We start from the raw sequence: 15,768 nt of genomic DNA, 5'->3' as shown, positions 1-15,768 counted from the left end.
AAGCTACCTAAATTAAGGACTAAACATTTGAGGTCGTTAGCCCAGGCAATATATTCTTTCTCTACATCTTATTGAAAGGGACACCGCTGATGGCGCAACACCTTCTTGATGCTTAGAGAGGTTTTCGCTAAAAAAAGAAAAATGGGCTTTTATGGTATCGAAAAATTACCTCGGTCTGTTTGGAACTCTCACCTTGTCTGTGCCACTGAATATTATGAGACATCAACTGTACTATAATGCCTATTAATATAGCAGGTAGCTATGTAGTTCAATGTATTCTTTTATATGAAAACGATGCTTCTATTCGATATATTTATCTATGTATGTGTTTCGATTCTGTAGCAGTTTGGCGACCTTTATTGTTAACGACAAGCCCCTTATTAAGATCCTTTTTTCGACATCTTGCATTCGCATGCCCGTATCCCTATTAATTTTCGTCTACAGATTACTGAACCACATTTACCATCTGTAAGTCTATAGTGAAACTTGAGGTTACTTCAGGTCACCTAGCTCGGCCTTGCATGAAACAAACCAAAATCCCATTCAACTATCAACGATTGTACGGATTTTAAACTCGCTAGGACAATTCGTTATCGAAAATAATAGACGTTGCTTTGTCGCAGCAGTATACCATTTACTATGTACAGATCGATCAAGATGCACAAAGATCTAAGTAATCATTTTTGAAGACGTTGATCGTTTCGTTCTTCATCTCTGAAGCATTTTCAATCTAATGACTGATTTCCATTGTAGGCCAGATTAAAAAAAAATTATATGCACGTAGAAAAAAAAACAGCAGAAACGTATAAAGCAAGCGATATATATGCGGCAAATGAGTCATTTACTATATTCATATACTACCACATACGGTCCTTATATCATCCATTTCGTTTTTAGGGCGTTCTCATATGAAAATTATTTTCACAGAATAATTTCGAAACAGAGTTCTGGTCCTCCGATATAATACAGTAGTAGCTTTGTGAACTATTGCAGAGTTCGAAAATAAGAATACTGATAATAAAAATTTTGAAGCTGACCGGTTCATGGTCGAAATAACTGTGTTGAGACGTTGTGTATAAACGAGAGTATGCAAACTAAAGTCTTTTTTGTCTAAAGCTAACCCGAGTCCATTGATAATGCACTCCATGATTAAGGACAACATTTTTTTCCCGGCATTTTGTATGAATCGTGCATGAACGATTATTTAGATATATATTTGTATGCCCCTTTTCCGTTCCACTGTACCCAATATTGCTTTTGTACAATTTTTTTTTTTTTTATATATATCAAAGGATAGACTTACTGTGTGATTTAACAGGACGTTGCCTCTTGGTACATATATGTATATTTTACGTAGACAATTTACTGGGGTCATTGGATTTCTTATTTTAGTTTAACGCACTATCGTGCTCTAATACAATGGCACTTGCAGATTACGTTTTTTGCCATGTACAAATTGGCGAAATGAGATAGATATCCGCTTGATGTACATGAGAATTGCCTGCAGAGCATTTATTCTCTGTACAAAACAGCGTTAGCTTATACCGCTACACAAAAAAGCTTTCGTGTTATTTTGGGAAGCCTCGATCGATTTGGGATCGATTTGGTAAGTTGGAGGATCGACCTACAAAAGAAATCGGTGTTAAATGCGTTCATAAATTGTTTTAATAAAACAACAAATACCCACTGTTTCTTAATATTGTAGCAATGTCCTGAGGACCCGTCATGCTCAGTCAATTAGGACTTTGAAAGAGCCGGACATAGTAGTCAAGCCTAAGGTTTGCGTTTTTTATACATGAACGTTACGCGCGACTGCATGCTACAGTTAAACGAAGACCAGTCTTAATTAGAATAAAATATCTGCGAATCTTCTATTGTAATGTACATAGAACAAGACGATGGATTGTTTGTTTATTGTTATTATTTCCTATAGTTGGATTAGAATTATACGAGGCGAGGAACGCGACCAGGACGAGTCTCTACCGGCAAGGCGTGATTACTTCGCCAGCTGTTCCTTAGCTGTCATTCGCGTAACTAAACAATACCATGTTAATAACACCCAATCGCGTTTTTCCACTTTTACGTCTACATCAACCATCATCATTATCAGATTGTTCCTCGAAGGAGATATATTGGCAAGCCATATTTCCCTGGTAGCAACAGCAGGGAAATAAAAATAATGGTAAGTGCTTATTGATTTTCGAGCTAGAATATAAAAGGATACGGCCATGTTAAGTTCCACAACTTCACTCTTTAGTAGCCTCAATAAGTGATTAAGGGAGAATCACAATTATAAGTTACCTGGAATATAGGTCGAAATTGAACCGATATTTGCTGATGATATTCGTAAACACATGCCAATAAATCACCTGGCCAGGCGAGAATATAGTCTACATTTGAGAAGGAAACACACTTACAAAACTGTTTACCTACAGATAACTAATTTTCTTTGAACTGTGTATTTTATGTATCTGACTTAATGCCTAGAACTTGTTATCAGCTCAAACTCTGGTAATTTTCTCTGTAAATACTTAAAGTGTTCGCTTTTTTCCTTTCATAAGATTTTTTTTTTTTTAATAAATCTTATATACTATTACCACCTTCATGTCTGGAAATAAGATAAGTTGAGCCAGATATCAACAAAAAAAAACAGTAAGTTTCTTTACGATTTTATCATACAGGACATTAGAGAGTTAACTTTTTCTGGTTTATAATATGTCAATGTATACGATCGTTAGTCTATCAAATGAGGCCACCTAGAAATTTCACACATGGTCGAAATATATGATCCAAATAGCTACTTAATTCAAATAGCTTTTTATGTAAAGGCTGCTGCCCTCTGTTTTCGAATGATAGCACGCGTAGCGATTGTGTCGGAAAGTCAGTCACTGGGGCTAGTGCTTGATTACCCCACGCCTACTTGCGATCATTGCTAGAACCCCGTTGGGCATGCTCCCAATGCACTTCCGCAACCACCTACGTCTCGCCCCGGACCGGAAAAATGTTGACCTCCTCTCCTATGCTTGATACGCTCTCACATATGACTGATCACATTTTCCATTGGATTAAGTAATAAAAGCCTAAAACACACGTTGCTAGATGACATAGTGACTTGTTGTACACGAACACATTGTTCCCATCTGGGCCCCATTTTCGTACCTGGAGCAGCGTTTTTCCTCTGATTTAGCTGCATTGCATCTATTCACAATTGCGCTAACGAAATGTAGATGTAAGTTACGGCCCACATCATTCTAACGAGTTCACATCTAGTCACGAAAGCGCAAAAATTATTAACATTCACGTCGTTCTTGTCAAATAAATGAGACTGAAAAATCATCTATGGTTTTCCATAAACGGAGAAAAAACAAGATCGGATAGTTGGACGGTGCGCAAGCAATAGTTCCAATGTTGTGGCGACGAGTAACTGTATCGTACTTCTTAGTAAGTAGCTTTCCTTCCACAATTAGATGCGTTCCTAGCGGCCATGTTGTTACATGTGCTATCGCCAGAAAGCCGACGGAGCGGCTTTTATATAGAAAAAAACTGCGTGCCCATATGGGGTCCGAGCGCGGAGACTAAACACAAATGTGCTAAATATCTAGCTGACCTCATTTGACTGGACTGTTTATGTGCCAAGGACAATAGAATAACTAAGCTGTTAAGTAAAGTAAGTTTTTAGCCGCTACTTGCACTAATGACACAATGACAGGAAAAAGCTTTGCAGGTTCCGAAGTTGCTAGTGAGTAAAAATTTGCAAATAACGAGCTTAACACGCATATTTTTTTAGATTATTTTTTATTATGAGGAAAAAACTTACTAGGCAGCAAGTATGGATGACTATTTGTTATCGCTATTTGGCGAGCATTCAACCAACATAGTGTTAACAGCTCAGCTCAGCTCAGCTCAACAAGGATTGACAAAAGTTGGCTGTTGTAGTTGTAGCCGCCCTCTCTGGGCTGCCATCAGTTACCCTAAGGGATAGTTCACGAGGAGAGTGTTTAAGGCTATGGCTGTAGGCCCTTGTGATCGAACCTAGCAGCCCATTGTGGCACACTTGTATACGGACGATGTCACCGCAGGCTGCCATGTTCAAAGGTGAAGGTGGAATAAGCCGGCGCTTTTGGCCGAATAAAACCTTTCCCAATGAGCGTTTAGGTTTGGTGTACGAAGTGTCCAGATTGGCCTAGCACTCATTGTTTTAAAAGCGGGCGATAAATGATTCAGCGTTCAATCAAGCTAGCTCGATGCTACATCGGATAGGCCAGTCTCTGTCCAGGATCAACAAAGAGAAAAGAAAGACAGGCTAAACTACACACGAGTAACGTCTTAGTAACTGTATTGTTGCACAGTAAAGTTTCAAAGCACCCGAAGGACCCAGACGGCTCATGTGGAGCCGTTTCATTAAGGCCGTCTGGAAAATCGCATCAGACGCAAACGCTCTACGGACTTTCACGTGACATCAAGTGGGAAACTGCGACAGCTGCTAACGAAAAATACGTTGGCTTCAAGAAAACATAGGTACGGTCATGGTGACCGCCTGAGTGGACATGTTTATGCCGTAATGTGCCGAAACCTTCGGTACTCTCTTTGTTCAGGGCAACAATTGTCAATGGTTAGGTAACGTTAGCTTCCTACTTGTAATAATTACTGTAAAACTGGATTGAATCGTAGCAAGGTGATCTCATGACGAGACATCGGTCGATCGACGTTGTTTATAAACACGGCAGAACCTGGCCTTTTATAGAACAACGGTTCGTATATCTATATATATTAGTATACAGAGTAGTGCGAAAGTCTCGAAATAACTCCGCGCGTTCCGTGTTACGGGCGCGGTTGGAGCGTCTAAAATCATGTTACACCTATTAAAGCAGCACCCTAATGTTATGCCTATAATTTGAAGAAGACTATATTAAAATACTAAAGCGTTCGTATATGTTTGAAATGCGACGAACGATGCATGGACGTATAGAAAAGAATGGTAGTAATGTTGCGCGATAAATAGCAACGTTAGCGGTCTGGGATGACGGTATATCGGGATTTGACGCGACGTTTATTTTTCCTAAATATTTGAAGTGGAACGCTGATTACGGCGACATTTAACAACAATCGTACAGGATACAGACGACTTTTCGTTGACGAAAGTAGAACTGAGGTAATTGATTAAAGAGTTCAAAGAGACTGGTTCATTTGCAGATAATAAGGTCGAGAGGACTATAAACAGTACAAAATAGTGTGCATACCGACCTTAAAATCAATGCTCGGAATGCTTGGCCTATTGGCGACTACCCTGCGACGCGTTCTGAAGATGCGGAGGATAACGTGAATCATATAGCATCGTAAATGATCCATGGCCTGAATAAAATCGTTTTATCTGTAAACGATAGACTGACGCAGTTAAAATTGTGCCTAGTCGCTATCGTACCTTTGTTTTAGCTCAAAGCTGTTTGCTAAATGAGATTGCGAGGCTGGACGCATTACATGCCCAATGACAGTAAGCTGCACGCACAAGCTTTCTACCGCGCTCACTGGGTCCGCAGGCCAGTTAGCAGTCGGCCTGGAAGGACCAAAACTGTTCGGCCATCGAGGTGGACAGAACAAGTTTATGAACTGCTACTTGATTGTGTATGAAAATTAAGCGCTGGTCAGTCATACGTTCATAAAGTGCATTGCTCTAATACGCTTGTATCCATTTCTTATTACATAATATATAATTTACGTATCTACATCGTGTACGGTAACAAACTTTGTAAGGTGAAGTATGCTTTGTAAAGTTTAAAACGTTCCTGTTGTAGTGTTTATGTTAAAATGTAATATTTCATTGATTTTTATTTGGTCTCCTATGGCTGATTGTTCTATTTGTTATCGTTTTTTTTTTTAGCCGAGAAGCTTTTCTCTCTCTGGACGCTGCTGTGACGGCCAGCGCAATTCATTCATTCAGGCAGAAAGAGTAGAAAGGTGGGCGCGCTTTTTAGCTACTCGAATGAAGGTGGCGGCTGCTCTCCTGCGCCGTTCGTTTATTTACTACTGAATTAAGTTCCTTGTTTTTTTTAATTCTAAATATGAACTTTTAGAAGGTTCGCTTCGTTACGAAATACTACGTGCAGCTTAGAAAGTTACGAGATCTTGAGCCAACTTAATTTCCTTAGGCTTGTGCCAGTTTATCAACGATGATGAATTCGTCAGCCGTGTCCAAAGGTGGCCGCAAGTTAATAACTGGAAACTCAAATGATTTAACTTCATCTGACGAAACCTCTTTGTTAAATATGAACTTATCAAACATATCGATTATCTCAGGTGCGTGTATGAATTCAACTATTTATGGCGGTCGGTCGACCCTGGCAAACGCTAAACGTGCAAAACGCACTGAACAGAAATCGCTTAACGTACTTGAGGTACGCTGATAAATGTTCTAATTATTGTGGCATTCGAAAATAATACATCAAAAATACAATTTAACAAATGCAAAAAAAAAACAATTTTTTCATTTTACTAACTAACAATTTCAAATACGATTTTTTACTTAGCCAAAGAAATAGAAGTAGTGAATTCCAGAACACACCCCACGATAGTCAAAGTGTCTCACTATGGAACACATAGAGACAAACTATATCACCAACGCATCTACAAGGAATCAAAACAAGGAGCGATCTTAATGTTTCAATGTGAGTTCCGTTAATTTTTTCCTTTCTGCTGCACTCTACAACACAGATCTTAAAGAAGAACTACGGAATTGTTCTGCCGAAGCCCTGCGAAGAACGAATCATAAAAGCTTCTCTTCTCCACGAGAGTAAAATACAGGGTACTCTTGGCATATTAGAAGAACTCCCAACTCGTTCGCGGGGTAAGTATCGCAAACATACTTGCACTTTAAACGGGTCTAACCTATTGTATTAGACCGGGAAAAAAATTACTCTTCGTTCAGATGAGAATCTGTGCGATATAGAGACTAGATGTATTATATGTGAGATGCACCAAAAAGTATTCTAAATACGAATTCGGTTATAATAATTTATATACGATGAATTATAGATGGTGTTTTCTAATGCCGCTGCTCCTCCTAAATCGTAGCTTAACCATCATGGGCCGCTGTTTATACGGAATCTATAATGGTCTCATATATATATATATATAGAGGCTTCTATACGGATATTTCCATATGATGAAGTTCAAGACGAATCATCAAATTGTACAATTATATACTGTTCGTCCAAGTGGGTTTATCTAAATTCGTTCGTCTAAATAAATATAGATCAGCTGAGATATTATTACGTTTATTAAACGGTTGTCATTCTATTTCTGTTGTTGACATTAGCAGGGGGTGACGTCACCTCATTGATTATGGACAGCGATATGGTCGACCAATTGCACCACCTCACGAGGTACCGGCGTGAATTTTTGCCCCTCGATGGCATATCGGACATTCATAATCGCGTCTCTCAGTGGACCGAAGCTGAACTTGAACGAGGCTCGGAGCTAATGGGCAGCATACAAAAGAAAGCTGCTAGCATTATAGAAATTCTGCGATTGATTGGCGATTTTGGTGTATCTCTAGATCTAATTAGACAAGGTGACAACGATATGTAAAGTACTTTCATATTTAGAAAGATCGATGTCATATCTTGCACATGCTGAAAAACAACCAAAACAAATATTCAACTAATAACCTGAAAGAACTAGTTCGATGACTTTCCCTGACGTATTCGAGCTCGGTATAAAAACAGACCGAAATAAAACATCGATTGCTGCATCAATAGATTGATTTTAATTTCTAATAGCTTTACGGACGAGCTCTTTCAGAGTATATCTAGGTACTGAATCAAACTATTTTTCCAGTTACTAAATTTAAGGAAGAAAAAAGCGGAATAGATTCATGAAAGGTTTTGTCACTAGCCATTATTAAGCAAGCAAGTGTCCCCACTGAAAGCTGCTGGCTTCTTCTGGCGGTAAAATGTTTTTTAATGCGATTATAGGTAGGTTCTAGTTATAGATGATCCAGTGGCTAGTAAAACAAGCGTACTATGTACAAAATTTTAATTTACTAACGGACGCAGCGTCTCTTGAGCGTACAACAAACGAGTAGGAGATGTGATTTCATTTGCTGTTTTTCTGTAGTTTGCCAAGATCTTATGGAAAAATAATCAGGTCAATAGAAAAGTCATAGGCTCTGCAGCGCTTATAGATTTTGTATAATTGGACAAACATTCAAATTCCTAATCACCACTAAGTCTTCTAGCATTACATATTTATTTTCCAGTTAATTAAATTTAAATATAGTGCAAACACATTAATTATATATTCTCGCATCTGCCAAATACTGATATGGCAAGCCAATACGGCATTCGTTGAACCATACTGCCTATTAATGGTAAACATAGACAGGGTTCCAATAAGCATCGTATCTCACCAGTAGCTCTGTATGTTAGACTCCGCAATGATATGACGACTATCGAAAAGAAGTTGAAGATGGTACCTGGCCACGGGAGATGATAAACCGTAGGCCGTCGTTCGACTGTTCCGCTTTGAACATTGAACATTTTCACCTGTTGAATCCAAAAGCTATTGCAGCTATGCTAGAAAAATGCACTTACGCAATTAAATTAACCTAAGTGTTATTTAACCTAATTTTAATTTGGCTTCTAGCAGTCCCTCGTAATGTTACGGCTGAGCAATTCACCTAAGGTTAAGCACGTTCCAGATAACGTCAGGTCGCCATCTATTGGTCCCAGTCAAATGCCCTTGGGTGTCCTTCCAAAGCAAAGTTCTATAAGCGCTCGACTAACACCCATTTCTAAGCATAATGACCTCGTTACCGGCTCATCGTTATGGAGATTTTCGAAAATAATATTCTTGGTCAAATTGTCAAAAAAGACTTTCTTATAGTAAAATACGCTATCCGCAAAGACGTATAGCTCTAGGAATAGATGCAAAATTTCCCTTCCCATGTAAAAGGTCTAAACAGAGCAAAGCAAGTAAAATACCAAAAATTAACAGGTCTTACACTCTGATTGCTTTGTTTTACTTGCAGAGCACTGACTCGTGAGTTCTTTCATTTTCCGCAAGAAAAATAGTGGCAGATACAATATGCAATTGTTTTATGCCAGAACGAAAGCATTGCGACAATATTATCGGTCATACTTTTTTCTTTATCCCCCTCTTCTCCTGTAATTTTCTCCATGTTCGAACGAAATAAATTATGCTTGTTATTCAGGTTAGACTGATTTTTCTAATGCCATGTCTTTCAGTAAGCCAAATTTTACAGACACAATTAATACCATGAAAGATCCTGTTGTGTAGTTACAGGGACGATCCAACGCTAACTGTTTGCCAGAAACGATAATTTTTTACAGCCTCACTGAGCACTCACACGTTTTATGCTCAGGCACGTATTAAGCAGCTCCGCTCAAAGCTAGCTACCGGAATACTTATGGATCGGATATCGATCAAATTAAAAAGAAGCCTACCCTTGTATCACGTTTTCCTTACTTATCGGGTGTTTTTTTTTTGGTAAGCTTATCTATAATAACATGATGTGGCCCTGTTAGACATGCTAGAAAAAGCATTCAAATGCTTGCTTTACTCTGGATGAACCATTACATACTATCTCCTAAACTCTGATCCGTCGTTTCTTTACTACTTCGACTATACACTTCTATTTTTTTCGTCTTCTGAGTCTTACATAGTCCTTTTGGACATCTATGACTTAGATTTAAGTCTACTAAGACTCATGTTTGTGTAGGGTGTTTTAGCTTTCTTTAATGGTGTATTGGTCGCATCATGTCGGTGGTAGCTATAAATATTGTACATAAACATGGTATATACTGCACGAGAGATAGTAAGGTTATTAGAAGACTCACTGATGAAATATTGTACCAGAATATTGTACTAAGCTAGCAAATGAGCATCGAACATGTCTATTTGAAGTTTTGTGCAAAAGCGTATAAATGTCTGGTAGATAGCTCTTATGTTGGACACATTTTAGGTGCTGGCCCGCCCACGGATGAATATCTACTGTTGTAGATACTAGCCAAATAACTCGACTAGTAGCTAGAAAAGATTTTTGCCCGGTTCATTCTTCGAAAATAACAAATGCTTTACAGCACAATTGAGCTTGGATAGTGTTTGGGAAGAAGTAACTTGCAAGGATCATTCTCTGGTTTTATTTTTAACTCTAAGATCGTTTGATGAAAGGCTTTAGGAGTAATTCAAAAAAGCTCACATACATAGAATGAAATTCCCTATTGTTTTAGTTGGTATTACAACTTAGAACGATTGTACACAAGCATTAAATAGAGCAGCAAAACATTTTTTCACGGAAAAGCAATAATTTCCGAATGGCGTTGATGTTTAATGCTGCTCCCTCTAGCGGCAGCCTACTGAGACAACGCCGCGAATATCATCGGTTCTGTAACTGTATTTACGCCTGAATTTTTTAAAACCTTGAATAATACAAGTTGACGCAAAAGGTCCGCGATTGATAATCAATCAACGTCGCCTTTGCATTTAGTCCATTCGCATGATTTTTGTGAAAGAATGATTGCCGCAACAACAACAAATAATGCCATGCTTACAAGCGTTCTTCGAATCGGATCAGTCTTTGAAGGTTACGCCCTGAAAACTTACGACTTAATGATCTCTACGCAACGTCGTCCCTTCGCAATGAGGCTTTATTTTTGTACATCTTCGGCAGGTCACTGAACTACGATATGGTAAATCGCGATGATTTTCGCCATATCTGACGATATGGCAAACACAGGATTCAGGCAGCGTACGTTCCAGCAGAGTTACTGAAACAATCGTATATGGAATATAAGATAAGAATAAGAACAAATATAGAATTTACCTGGGCGTAGAATATATATCTTGCTGATATTAAATGACCAGCCTATGCCATTAGAAGCGTATCATTGCATAGACTCGTTGCCGACATTTTCGTGAAAGAGCTGAATATTTACATTCTTTGTGTTACTTACTATTATTTTATACGTCTTAATTATTTCATAATTAAAATTAATTACCTCATATTATTACATGTAGACTACGCACGAGAAAATCCTTCGTACCCTTAAGCACCGGTGGAATTATCCTTAGCGTTGTAATTTATTCAACTCTATCTTCTCACTGCTGAGGTTGTGTGTAGGCACGAGACGGAAGGGAAACAGGTGGCCAAACGGTTAGGTTCTGTAGTTTGTTAACTTAGGCTAGCCCGTATCTACTGAACTCTACTGTGAATCAATTGGCGCCAAAACGTTACGACGCTCTAAAAACCGGTTTTGTACTCGACGCTTCCTCTTCCGCGTTCTCTCTCTCTCTCTCTCTCTCAAAGTTAACCGGTTTAAATAGCCGCTTGAGTGCGATTCTTCACGAGGCCTTTTTTTGTTACGAGCCAGTTAGATATTTTCGCGCCAGGCCAGCCGAAAGCCTTTACACACAGAACATTTATGCCATCGAAGGCGAGCCTTCCCTTCCTGGTCTACAGTAATGCTTTAAATTTTCGCACGCCATTTTCGACCAGCATGTCCTAGTGGACGTTTTAACACTCGTACAACCGAGTTCTCCGTCTGCAGATATACCTCCATGCCCTTTATCATTTTGCGAGTAAAGAAGAACACATCGACTACTATAATGATTTTCGGCGCGTTCTTCAATTTGCGCTTTTACAGAACTCAGTTACGCTATCAGTATTTCAGTGTCCCAGTTAGTCAAACGCGTCCGCCGTTGAGAGCGAGCGTCGTCAGTGAGTGTACGCTTCTATTATGTCTACGCGCCAGCCAGTAATTGTCTGTCCGGCGATATCTATATGTTTTGCTGTGCGAGCCAGTAAGCTTTTCATCCGTGGTGTGTCGTCGCAGCTCTTCTATTCGGCAGCTGGGTTGACGGGTTAGATATTCGCATCTCTCGCACGTTGACGGCGCTCGGATGTGACTGAGCGTTGCAGTCGATGCCGCCGGATTGTCTGCGCTGCTGGACTGGCTGTGCGCCTTCCGATGGAGCACCGTTTCCGCGACGCGCGCGAATCGCATTGCCAGCGCGACTCCATCAGACACAGAACTGTAGACTGCCGGCAGTAAAGAAGCAATACCGAAAGCTTACAATTGCTCCCGGACTAGAAAGAAAAGAGCGCCAGTCTACTTATAGTTCGCTTGTAAGCTAACTCTAACGCTGAACACGAATGAAGAAATATCGAGCGGACTGAGACGATCCAAAGCAACAAGTCTATTTCGACTTCTTCGGAGATTCTATACGTTATTGACGAATTGTCGTCAGAAGATTACTCGCATAGGACAAGAATTACCATCTGCAGGACTTATATTTTGTGACGAGTTATGGCATAATAAGCGCGTGCACCAGGTGCATAGAGATGAAGATAGTTAGCATCAAACAGAAATGAATACGTGATGCTGAGACAGTGACACACAAGTGCTTTCAGTCAATTTAAAGTGTTTCCAAAATGACAAACACGCTCCAAGCTCTCATCCCGCATCAGATATTCGGTAAGTATTAGCATAAATATGGAAACTCTTCATTGATGTTCTTGAAAAATCCTTTGCCATTCCACTTGACAGTGGTTGAAGTGGTAGATATCAATAGAGCATTCGTCACGTTCATACGCAACGTAGAGCACATAACTTTCCTAGGCTGATCAAAGGTGATGGCTGATTCATGGTGAGGTTCATAAAGAAGGTGGCGTCCGCAACCTTGAAAAAAGCCGCGCAAATTTGATTGATGAGTGCCATAAGATTGGCTCTTGGTTCTATAACTCGGCTAATAGTTATTGTTTCATAAATGTAATTCTTCATTGTGCAACACGACATTATACCGAATGACAATTTTCCTGCAGTGCTTCCTTATAATGCATTTAATAATAGTAGGAAAACTTGGGCATGAATTATCCTGGGCGACTGAAGAGCGGGTTGGTTTTCTCTGACCAACTTTGGCCTTGAAGCCGGTTAGTGCACTTTCGCCATGACGAAGATACCGCGAACCCAACGTCAATGCCACTTTTGGTAATGTGGACGGCTTAAGCATCGGAGTGAAGAGAGTTTGAAGGGATGTACGAACAACTGTGAAGCACATGGTAATAGTCGTCTCACCCAACGCATGTGTCATGCGTGTGTCTGTAAAGTTCTATTTACGAAAGGTGCCACGTTTCGAAACAGTCCTCTGCTTAACAGTGATTAAAATAGGCAAATGTTTATGACGATGATACATTAGATTTCGCATGAAATGTAAAATATTGTTTCAATTGATTGTCTTTAAAGTGACGTATTTCCTTAAATCACGCAGCGCTTCGTTTGGAACCTTCTCGGTGCTTCGTGCGGCGTTACAGCTAAAGTAGCGGACAATTACCTTTCAGCTAGTTAGGACGAAGCTTGTTCCATGAAAGGATAGCCTTTTCGAACACGCAAACCAATGAACCGAAAAAATATTTCTTCTTCAGTCTTTAATCATTACTAAATGGCCAAAAAAGTATTACTAATATATCTATTATGCAATCCTGGAAAGCCGATACTTTTAAAGGTCATGCTTTTGATTTCATACATTGGCTAGATATTCACTTTAGGCATTTTTTGTTACAGATGATGCTGCTCTTTACAGGCACCTGGAACATCTTCACTTGATGCTTCAGCACTCTGAAGAGCTTTTCTGGATGGTCGTTCTGCATCAACTTCTCGTAGCGTCGTTGGGAGATCAGCAGGACCATTATGCTTTATTTTTCGATGTACTGGAAAAGTGCCGTATGCTTCAGGACAACATCCGAAAATCAATCGATATTATCCTGCAATTAGTCAGTCATCGCCGATCAGTCCTCGAGTTACAATTTGATGACTAGCATTAGTCCAGATCGTTGATGTACGAATGTTAAATTATTTTGTATAGAGAAAGGAGTGGACTTTTTGCATTGCCACGCTAATGGTACCGGTGGGGCAGGTTTGCCTATCGGTTTCCAGAAGCAAAAATGTGTACTTCGAACCGGACTGATGCTTGTTAAGCCGGACGTTTACGGCGGTTTAGATTTCCCCCTTTTTTTTGCAGGTAGTGCGTATACAAAGTCCTTTAAAAATCTTTTTCTGCAGTTAGTGTTAGAATTCTGTTACAAATCATTTTTGGCTGTGGCGTGGCTCTTCTGCTTAAAGTTATCCGTAGACTGAATTAAAGTTAGCAGCAAACGGTAACATTTAGTACTATCCGTACCCCTCGTTTGCATATGTACGCGTAAACAAAACGTTTTTTTTCTTCTGCTTATGCTTGCAAACAGCCACACGTTATCTAGAAGACAATGCGGCTGAAACTGAATTATTTCGTTAAATTTGTCATGCTATCAGAAATTTGCTGTGAAATAATTCATAGCACGGTACCACAGCTTACCTTACCTGTAAACTGCTCTACAGCGGCCTACCAGGCCTTGTCATTATAATAAGGCCACGACGATTAATTCAACATTTAAGATGCGAAGACGTGCGACTTCGCATCCCTGCACTCCGCAGCAGAGGACACGCTTGGCTTTTCTGCACCACTTCTCGTAGCGTTGATTTTATTACTACGCGTTACAGATAGATTGCTACCAAGTAGGTATTATCTCTTGAGCCAAAAGTGATCTCATGCGCTGCTCGCCATACCCAGTTGTATATACGTTTTAATGCTTTCTAGAGTTGGTTCCGACGTCTAGACGGCCAGTTGTTTCGTGTCGTATCAAAACTAGAATCTGGGATCAGTATATACAATGGATGAATATGTTGAGGCGAGCTGGTCTTGACGTACCCAAAATACGTGTGTAGAATACCAAAATGACTGTACTGTAATATACTACCATTTTGAACTTTGTTTGTGATTAACGTTCGTACGCAAATCGCTACTGGAATTTCATCATTATAATAAACACACGGAACACCAATTGAAAAACTGTAGCGGTAAGTAGCACGCTAACGGCTGCCCCACGTTTCGACGCGTTCTAGCGTGAATAGCGAATTTTGTCGTTTCAATTCGATGTATAGACTCAGTGAGTACAAACGTTATTTCTGGTTCTGACGTATCTTACGCAAAACAGCCATTCGCCGTATCTGCTAGAGAAGGCCGTCCGTCCGTTAGAGACGTTAAAGCCGCGCTTTGACACAGACCAACAAACTGATAGCAGTGGAAGACTTTTTTTTTTTTATGTATATTCGACGGATACATTCGTATTGTTTCTTTGAGCTCCTTCTAGCTTTTTTAACTATACGCTTGTTTTTTCAATATCTAGATGGTATCAGGGTTGTCTGTAGAGGATTTGCATAGTCACCGACGCCGCTCACAGGCAGCGCCCTGAAGAAATAACGATCTCGGAGATATGTAAATAAAAAGGAATCAACTCAGAAAATTCAAATACTGGATATTGACTATGCGAGTCAGATATTCCCACTACTTCAGCCTACAGACATTGACAACATCATTTTTCATTGAAGTACACAAAACGCCGAACGTGTTACTGCGTTTTAACGAAGATAGGTGAGTGGAGCGTACGAGGACATTGTTGTATATAAACCGGAGAAAACCCAGTTCTAAACTAAACAGGTTTCATTTTGCCTGCCTGTGGCGTAAATCGATAATGCCTTTCGCCGATTTGGCCTTTACAAATTCTTCATCATGAAAACATTGTTGCAACATTCAGCTGGATGCGTCACCTGCGAAGAACTCGCAATTGAGCTCGTCCGTTCTCTGACATATATAACAGAAATTACATATAAAATAAAGGGTGTATGTTAAATGATTATAATGTCGTTCACGTTTATG

At 39.7% G+C, this 15,768-nt stretch overlaps 1 protein-coding gene and 1 long non-coding RNA gene across 5 annotated transcripts; both read left to right on the top strand.

The window, feature by feature from the left end:
- The first annotated feature begins 5,945 nt into the window (after positions 1-5,945).
- On the top strand, positions 5,946-7,751 carry LOC111248110 (uncharacterized). Of its 2 annotated transcripts, none has more exons than XM_022799891.2 (3): positions 5,946-6,392; positions 6,709-6,841; positions 7,313-7,751. In XM_022799891.2, exons 1-3 carry the CDS (start codon positions 6,168-6,170, stop codon positions 7,582-7,584), a joined length of 630 nt encoding a protein of 209 aa, XP_022655626.1. In that variant the 5' UTR covers positions 5,946-6,167; the 3' UTR covers positions 7,585-7,751. The 2 variants fall into 2 exon arrangements, with proteins under 2 accessions (XP_022655626.1, XP_022655627.1); XM_022799892.2 differs by having other exon boundaries at positions 5,950-6,392; positions 7,316-7,751.
- A 4,165-nt stretch (positions 7,752-11,916) lies between these two features.
- On the top strand, positions 11,917-15,751 carry LOC147756453 (uncharacterized). 3 transcript variants are annotated; one of them, XR_015323615.1, is made up of 2 exons: positions 11,917-12,491; positions 13,578-15,751. It is a non-coding gene; the product is annotated as an uncharacterized LOC147756453 (long non-coding RNA). The 3 variants fall into 3 exon arrangements; XR_015323617.1 differs by lacking the exon at positions 11,917-12,491 and adding an exon at positions 13,123-13,226; XR_015323616.1 differs by lacking the exon at positions 11,917-12,491 and adding an exon at positions 13,146-13,332.
- Positions 15,752-15,768: the final 17 nt, after the last annotated feature.

This window comes from Varroa destructor, unplaced genomic scaffold, assembly GCF_002443255.2.
Source record: "Varroa destructor unplaced genomic scaffold, Vdes_3.0 BEIS01000003.1, whole genome shotgun sequence".
NCBI classification, from domain to species: Eukaryota; Metazoa; Arthropoda; class Arachnida; order Mesostigmata; family Varroidae; genus Varroa; species Varroa destructor.
The sequence above is the reverse complement of the archived record's forward strand: the minus strand, read 5'-3'. Positions and strand labels throughout refer to the sequence as shown.